The sequence below is a fragment of the Sinohyriopsis cumingii genome, chromosome 15 (genome assembly GCF_028554795.1).
Source record: "Sinohyriopsis cumingii isolate HCF-2022 chromosome 15, ASM2855479v2, whole genome shotgun sequence".
NCBI classification, from domain to species: domain Eukaryota; kingdom Metazoa; phylum Mollusca; class Bivalvia; order Unionida; family Unionidae; genus Sinohyriopsis; species Sinohyriopsis cumingii.
Window position 1 is genome coordinate 60546362 of NC_142975.1, and position 9423 is coordinate 60555784.

At 32.7% G+C, this 9423-nt stretch overlaps 1 protein-coding gene across 3 annotated transcripts in view; it reads left to right on the plus strand.

Moving 5' to 3' along the window:
* LOC149781902 (tumor necrosis factor receptor superfamily member 5-like) overlaps positions 1–9155 on the plus strand; it is a 101063-nt gene extending 91908 nt beyond the window's left edge. For all 3 annotated transcript variants that reach the window (XM_089936098.1, XM_089936099.1, XM_089936100.1), the window contains exon 7: positions 3844–9155. In XM_089936098.1, the coding sequence (XP_089792224.1) occupies positions 3844–4034 (191 nt within the window). In that variant the 3' untranslated portion in view covers positions 4035–9155. The remainder of the gene's footprint in view (positions 1–3843) is intronic.
* The last annotated feature ends 268 nt before the right edge of the window (positions 9156–9423 follow it).

The window sequence follows — 9423 nt, forward strand, 5'->3', positions numbered from 1 at the left end:
CTTGAATTTTTTGTACACAATCCAGTTATCAAAATAATAATTATTTAAATGTATCATATTTTTTTATACATATCACTTTGTACTTTTGGAAGAATCCATTAAATTATTGAACATATAATTTCTACTAAAAAGATTAACGTTTGCAAAAAAGATTGAAAATTCTGTATTTCCATTTTGTTTTTATAAAAATTAATAATTAATTGTTGGGTTGATGATGCATCATTAATTAAAGCTCTCTTATTGTCATTACAATATATACTGGTGTTTATTAACAAATGGACAAAGGACTTCACAGACCATACCTTTAAATATTATCATTAATTAGTTCTCCTTATTAAGTCTGTCATTGTAACAAAACACCACATGCATTTTAAAATGAGTTCAGACACCCTTTGATGTTTCCTTATCCAACAAAAATTATATCTCAGTACATGCTACAGTGAAGACCACAGACCATTGATCAACTAGTCTTATTGTTTCATTATAGTCATACAAAAGTAAAATATAAAAACCTTGTCATTTTCTCTCATAAATTTGAAAGTCACGGACTCTGTTAAATTGATTTGTATTTATACTTATACTATCATTTAAGTGCTTGTACTGTTTTGACTTGGATATAATCAACATTTTATTGCAAATCTATTCTACAATATACCCTTCTATTGTTATCTTTATTGGCGAGTTCGAATAACAAGTAATGCATATGATCGCTTGTCCTTATAACAAGTAATGCGTATGATCGCTTGTCCTGCTGTATGGACAATGGCTTCAATAGCACATTGACAGATTTTCATTTCCCTAAAGAGAGCCTCATTTCCCTACTGGCAGCCTCACTGATTTGACCTCTTCTGTTGATTCTTGCCCTCTATCTGGTTTCAACTGGAATAACCAAAGCGCTAAGTATGTTTAATTACCCTGTAAATAACACTGCATAGCGTTGTGGTTGTTGTGACAATGTATATCAGAATTAAAAAAAAAAAATTGATTTTTTGATTTAAGGGTGTTAATTGATAATGGAATATAGTAGAGTCATAGTACATGATGATTATCACAATTGTCAGGTAACTTTGTTTTTTAAAATACAGTCTTTTGTCTCTTTGCAAAAGCTACCAATAAAAACGTACCTGGATACGGTCTTGTACACTGACACAATTTTGTTTCATCTCTCCCTCTCGCACACAGACACACATGCTCACGCACAAGAACTAGAATGTGATTTCAAGTTCTTTATGTTTTTATTGTGATTTGCTAATGAGGTTATTGTCGATGTAAGAATACAAGTTGCACTTAATTTCTTGACAATGTGGATGCGTATCATTGCATACAAGCAACGCTTTGATAATCATTGGCTATGTTTTGGGATGAAATTGCTATTAAAAAATATTAATTTCATTCTGAAGGAAAATCTTACTGTTGAAAAATAAAAATTCCTCAGTTAGCTCAGTCATCTTAATACAGTTTTAAATATTTATGAAAAATGCTTCGAACCCTTTAGAGAGAAGGTGTACCATATATACTCACTTATAAGTCGAGTCCAGCTGCAGCAATCAAGAACTTGATCTGCCATTGCATAATGTTTAGGCAGATCAGGGTCTGTGTTGTTTGTTCTACTGATTACTCCTAACAAACTGCATGGACCCAGATCTACTGGTGCATTATGCTGTAACTTATAAGTTGAGTCCAGCTGCAGCAATCAAGAACTTGATCTGCCATAGCATAATGTGTAGGCAGATCAGGGTCTGTGTTGTTTGTTCTACTGATTGCTCCTAACAAACTGCATAGACCCAGATCTGCTGGTGCATTATGCAATGGCAGATCTGAGTGGGTTGGACTCAACTTATCAGGTATGTGTTCATTGCATATCACGTGGAAGGCATAGGACAAGTTTTTGAAAATTTGAAACACCAGGACTGACAAAATTGTTCTTCTGCCTGACTGCTTTTGGTGTATGTTGTAAATAAGTCAGAATATAGGAATATCTTCTATGGGTCCTTTTTGTAGATCTTCTGTCATCAACTGATGAACCTTAAGGAGTGGTCCAAATAGTTGTTGTTAAAATTAAAAAAGAAAACAAAAGCACTTAAATAAAGATTTCTTTAGAGAATTGGAAAAGGTAATTGTGAACAGCACATTTTTTTCTAACATCAAAACATTTCCATTTCCATTTTCAAATGTTTTAATTTTAAACACTTTTAGTATTCTGTGCCAAAGTTCAATATTTTGGAGAGAAATTGGTTCACACAGACAAGGTGATTTCATCTTCTACCTCTTTGAATAAAAATATGGCCAATCTAGCATCGTGCCTGCCAACCTGTGGTATTTATGTTATTTATGTACAGGTTTAATGACATGTCAGCACAAATTCATTGACATAATACTGAGTTAAAGTGGAGTGAAAGCATTTCAGAAGAAAATGTAAGAAAGATAAATCTTTTCAAAAATAAAAATAAAAGATGTACTACTGCAGTATAAAAAGAGACACAGTAAAAGTGTTAAATTCTTAAGGTTTGAAAATTAGTGAGATCTGAGTGCATATTAATAAAGTCACTTGCACATAATTGGCAGAACATGTTACAACTGAAGGTTATATTTCTGATTTAATTTCTATGTGTTTTGTGGTTTAACACCATTTTTCAGAGCAAGATAGGCTATACATGGTAGCCAGTATAACTGGTGAAAGAAGAACCCAGGAAGACCCTGGTAAGAACTAGCAACCCACAGGAAGCTACTGGCAAGCATTCTCACATACCCATATTGGCTGAGACTGAGACTCAGATCCCTGTAGACACAGGTGAGATGGCAGTGATCCATTTTGGTGAGCGCTTTACATCACTCGACCATTAGGGGGTCCAAAGTCATACATGCAGTTAGACTACGCTATTACTCATGACGGCATCTCTTTATTAGTAAGTGACATGATCATGAAAATTGATAGTATCCTTGGACACCATAATTTACAAATGTCAGCAGCTTGTTTAAACCGAGGTTAAATCCTACAGTCAGTACCAATGTAGCAGCAAAAATGAACCAACTCAGACAGAGGTGAGATAGCAGTGATTAGTAAATGTGAGTACATTAGACCTCTCGGCTGCCTGGGGCACATAATCTTATTTTGATTAAACATGGAAGGAATATTGTATCATCAAGCTATCAGATGAGTTGGATAATCAGATCACAAATCACCCAAAAATAATGAGGTACTCTTGCATCTGATTGATGGAACATGTTTGCCACTCAGGAAATTATATTTTTGATCTGATTATCATGCATCTGGGTGATTGAGGTTTTTAAAACTCTTGTGGCTTTATTTTGGACCTGATTTTGATTAAACTTCATTACTTTGCTAATGTCATGAAGATGGATGGGTTTTATTATGAGTGAGATGTAGTAATGAAGTGACCTTACAGCTGATTCCCTTAACATGACACCAATCAAGAGACAGGATTATAATCAGATTTCATAATTAGGCTTACATCATCAAGCTCTCAGATGAGCATGATTAGGAGTGAAACCCATAAATAGTAATAAGGTCATGTTGCATCTGATTGGCTGAGCTTGTCAACACTCTAAGCAACTTTATTTCTGATCAGATTTTAGTCAGACTTTTTAAATAGTTTATGTCATCAAGATATTATCCAATTAAACATGATATAAATAACATCATTAACATTGATAATCAGGTTGTAAATATAATAGTTGTTGTCATTACATGTTATAGTCACTTCTATCCTTTAGTATGATAAATGATTTTGGATGTAACCAGATTTGCATGTATATTTTTGTCTCTTTAATTTCATATCATGTGAAATATTTGAATTTCTTCTTTATTTTATTTACTTCCAGTTGAAGAAAATCGTATACAGCAGGTTGAAAATGACCACGTTAAGAATGTTCAGGAGCAAATATACCAGCTTTTTCTTTATCTGAACCAGAAAGGCAACTTGGCAAAAAGTAGTATAATGGTGGCCCTTGTGAATGTAAATAGAAATGACCTGGCTGCAAAATATAGTGAAGAGGAATTTTCTGATAGTTGAAGTGGACAAAATAACAGCAGAAAGGTGTTTATGGATTGCAAGTGCATTTTGCTCCATACTCTTAACTTCATTTCACTATCAGTTGTGGGGTATTGAGTGTCATGAGGTGCCAGTTGTTGTAGGGTACTGATTGTTGCAGGGTTCCAGTTTTCACAGTTTTATAGATGCTTCTAACTGAATTTTAAGGACTCGTATCAATGATCATTCTATACTGGAAAACATGAAGACCCTCATCACATATCGATGATTTTCCTATGGAAAACATGAAGACCCTCATCTCATATCAATGATTGTCCAATGGAAACATGAAGAACTTCATCTCATATCGATGATTGTCCAATGGAAACATGAAGAACTTCATCTCATATCAATGATTGTCCTATGGAAAACATGAAGAACCTCATCTCTTATCAATGATTGTCCTATGGAAAACATGAAGACCCTCATCTCATATCAATGATTGTCCAATGGAAACATGAAGAACTTCATCTCATATCGATGATTGTCCAATGGAAACATGAAGAACTTCATCTCATATCAATGATTGTCCTATGGAAAACATGAAGAACTTCATCTCATATCAATGATTGTCCAATGGAAACATGAAGAACTTCATCTCATATCGATGATTGTCCAATGGAAACATGAAGAACTTCATCTCATATCAATGATTGTCCTACGAGAAAACATGAAGACCCTCATCTCATATCAATGAATTTACATACCAAAGTAAATGAGTAAATTCACAGTATTTTGGTTTTTATTACAACTTATTGCAGTGTCCCCAATTCATTTTAAAGTTGTCTCTGACTTACTTTGTAGCTTCATTAAATTAGGCATAGGAAGCAGTGCAACCTATTTAAAACTGCACAGCAGTGGCATAATAGGCAGTGCAAACTACTTAAAACTGCACAGCAGTTTGAACACTTTTTTAGGTTTTTGTGGAGACAGATGAAGTTAAGTCTGACCATGTAAGTATATTTCATAAATTATGAGGTCATTTCTGTGCAAGTCTTTTTCTCTCTTAATGTACTTTTGTTTTGTTTTGCCAAGATATTAGGTCTTAGGTTGGTCCTGTCTGAAAGGGTATGGCTTAAATAGAATGTGCCTAATCACAAAACACAAAAGGAAATAGCAGAAAAGAGCAAAAATTAACTAGGAATCAACTAACATGAACAAAAACTGAACAAATTGCAATTGAAAATTAGCATAAAAGAACCGATTGTAAAGTTAGTTATCTTTAAGGTCTTACCTTCCGCAGATGTATGTAGTAATGGGCAAGAGTTATTGCCCTTTGTCTATTGATATAGACATGGAAAGACAACTATTTGTCTTATAGTAGGGTTGGAATTGTAAGGCAGCAGGCTAATAATCCTAAAGGAATGTGATTGGGGAATGTATTCAAATGAGAAACTGTTGTTACTAGTATTAAATAAGGTGTTTAATTATGAAAATTATAACTAATTCTCATGAAGTTAGTAAAGTATTTTGCTTTCAGTAATTCTTTAATGTCATTGACTGAAGCAGAGATTGAATGAACTGACTGGAAATTCTAAAATGATTATTAATTATATGCATTTTTTTTGCCCTGATTGCATGTTGAATTTTGTTTTGAAAACTGCATTGAACTTTTAGGTGATTTTCAAAAGGGTTCACCAGAGTGATACAATACCAGCACCATTTAGTTGCTTGTAATGAACTGAATTTGATCGGTTTGAAATGGTAAGATAATGTTATTTGGTACATTGTGTTTTATGACTACTGTAGCCTCTAGCTCACATACTAAGATACCTGCATGTTACTGGTTGTCATTTACTAAAAATTGGTTGATAGTAAAGGATTTCAACCTCACTATAATGAGGGTCAGTTTTGTTAGAATCATTTTAGAATATACTCCAGGTGCAAATAGGTCAAAACACTTTACAGTTTTGTGCCTTCCCTAAAATGCCAGTAATTGTGTTCTCATGCAAATATAAATGTGGATTGCAAATACAGAAATAAATAAAAATAAGTTTGCATGTTTTGGGGTAGCTTCAGATAAGGAAAGCCATATCACAGTGTAATGTAATCTGATGATATACAAATAGGTTTTCTATGTAGGCACATATTGATAAAGTATTTTCTAGTTATGTTAACTGTAAAGCTAGCCTTTATATCAAATGTGTCTGTACATATACTATACATACTGGCTTAGAAGTTGAGTAGACTGAAAATGGCACAGACCCAAATCTGCTGGCACATTATGTGATGGCAGCTCTGGGCCAGTGCAGTTTGTTAGGAATAATTGGTAGAACAATGACATAGGCTGTGATCTGCCATAATTTTGCATTGTGCTGGCAGATCAGGGTCTATTTTGTTTGGAATTGACTTAAAACTGAGTATATACAGTAGTTGTTTCTCTGCATATGTCTGAATGCCGTTTGTTATATTTCCGATTTTTTTATGTGTCTTGGAAATCCAGTAAATATTGAAGTATTCAAACTATGTAATTTTGTGTTAGGATATATACACATGTGCATCCACATTTAGTACTCCTGTAACATTAAATTCTTCAGTGATATTCTTTATGCCTGTGTGTTCTGTGATATTTACATTTCTTTTGTAGGATATTTCATGACTTTGTTATTTAAAAATTGTTTTAAGTCTGATGTGTGTAGTGTTTGTCAGTTTATCAGAGGTCTTTCAGGGAAAATAGCTTTTAAACTAATTATGTTACCAAATTTTAATAAATGATGATGATGATTACGGTTTATATTAAGTTCTGTACAAGAAGTAACCATTTTGATTGGATGAATTTGTTTGTATCGTACTAATTCAGCCAATGTGTGTGACTTTTACTGTGAGATTTACCAGTCAGTACTATTGAGTCCACCAGGAGATTTAGTGATCTTAGGAAAAATGCACTCTTGGTCAAGACATATTGAATAATTCTTTATTCTCATACAGTAAGTAAAATGGTCACTGATGATAATGTTGTTGCTACAAAATTTGAGATATGAGTCCTTTCTTTGTACCTATATTCACTCTCTGCTCAATATTACCATGCTGTATTAAATACCCCATATCATGGAGCACTAATTGCGAATTCCACAAGATTGACCTTTTTATGTGAATCAATATGGGCATATTGTGATCCATAGTAAGAAATATATTCAGAATAATATAAAATTGTAATAATAATATTTCTTGTGTGCCAAATGAATGTACATCTAAATATTTTTTTTTATTATTATTATTATGTTGGTCATTAACTCAAGTCTAAAGGCTGTAAAACAAATTGTGTGTCTGTGCGTGCACTATATTTGTTTGCTGAAATATTTTGTTGTTTTTTACTATATCTTTATATATATATCTGTTATGGTATATTTTTGTATTTCATGTTACTCTTAATTGTATACATCTTTCAAGTCAACATAACATTTCTATAATTTCTATTGTGTTAGTCCAGATTAATTGTATGGTACTATCATATTGTATAAGATTTGCATAATTTAAAGCATGTATGGTACATGTACTGTATATACTTACTTGTAAGTCATGCCCATCAGCAAACAACATAGACCCTGATCTGCTGTCACGTAATTCATTGGTAGGTCATGTTTTGTGTTTTTGTTCTATTGATCATTTCTAACAAACTACATGTAAATAGACCCAGATTTGCTGTAACATCATGACACAATTAATGTTTTATTTGCTGTGCATTTGATTCAAATTTAGTTGCCACCAAGGTTGAAAAGGTCATGCTGTAAATTGTTTTCATAAACATTATTTTTGTATTTATGCTATGTACCACACCTTATGCTGTGCTTGTCCAAAGTTCCTACTGAAATGGATTTTTTTAAGTGTTGTGTTTTGTTATAAATGCTGCACTGCAGAAACATCAGAATTTCATGTGCTGTATGAGTAATTCAGGGTGCTTTTTTACTACAGGCATTATTCTTTTGGAAATCCTTTTTGTTTGACTTGGATATTTATATGCATAATGTATGTACTAAACACCTGACTCTGATAATATGCAAATAATAATAATAATATGCTGACAGAGTGCAAACATGTTTTCTGTGCAGTTAGAAAATGCTTTAAACTTTTGGACTCAAACACTTCTTTCCTGCTGTGCCATTGTTTTCAGACAGCAAAACGTGTACAATCCCTGCAACTGAAGAGAAAATTAAATTGATTATCAGGGTAGATGCAAGTAAATTCAAATTATAGACTGAGTATGTTTTTATATCAGATCCTCAAATTACACTTTTTACGTCAGTTGTTTCTGCTAGTCGTCATTTACTTCGAGTATATACCCTGAAACAAGCAATCTTGCCGAAGCTACATTTAATTTGCATTCCATTTGTGTTCCATTTGCATTTAATTTGTGTTTTGTTTTTAATTATGTTTATGTTTTAGTTTCATCGTTTGTTTTGTTTATGGTCTCAGAAGTGCATTTTGATCACTTCAGTCTGTTGTTTCCTTTTGTTGTTACTGGTTTGGAATAAAATGTAAATGGAAACTGGTATTCCATTTTTGAGAATGTTAGAGGGAGAGAACTACAGCTTTCTTTTCTTGTCTTGTTAGAAGCCTTCTTCAATGAAATAGCAGATACATAAAATGGAAAAGGTATAATTGTATTTACAATAAATTGAAATATAACTACATTCAAGAAAAAAATACAGTTGTAGAGTGTTTGTCAGCAAATATTATTTCTTACTTCATTTCTGTAAAATAAAAATAATACAGCTATAGACAACGATGATGTGCTGATGTCATCACATCAACTGTGGTTGTTTTTGTATGTCTGCTTTTGCTAAAACAATGACACAGCTAATGTAAGGGCTGAAATTGTGTCAATCAATGGAAATAATCTTATCTTGAATTATCATGAAAAACGGGGTGTTCACTCGTGCAAATTTAATGGCAGCTTGAAGATAATTGATTTTCAAATCCAGTTATAATCATGCAATGCATTCAAATTTCATTCTGTTTCTTTTTTATCATTCATTGTTATGACTTCTGCAGTGAGCAGTTGTGCTGTTTTTTGTTTTCAAAATGTGCATCTAAGATCTCAATTTACACATGACAGCACTTGTGCTATAATATTTATAAGCTTAATAAATTAATATCAGATTTCATTTGATTTTTCTTTACACTAGACCTTAATCAGTATGAAGTGTTTTTCAAGTTTATATGTTGTTTTTTGAAGAGGCTGCTTAATATATTGCTACAACTCAGATGAGTTAAGTATTCATGAATGATAGGTGTATGTTGAATGATAGGTGTATGTTGAATGATAGGTGTATGTTGAATGATAGGTGTATGTTAAATGATAGCTGCATATTGAATGATAGGTGTATGTTGAATGATAGGTGTATGTTGAATGATAGGTGAATGTTGAATG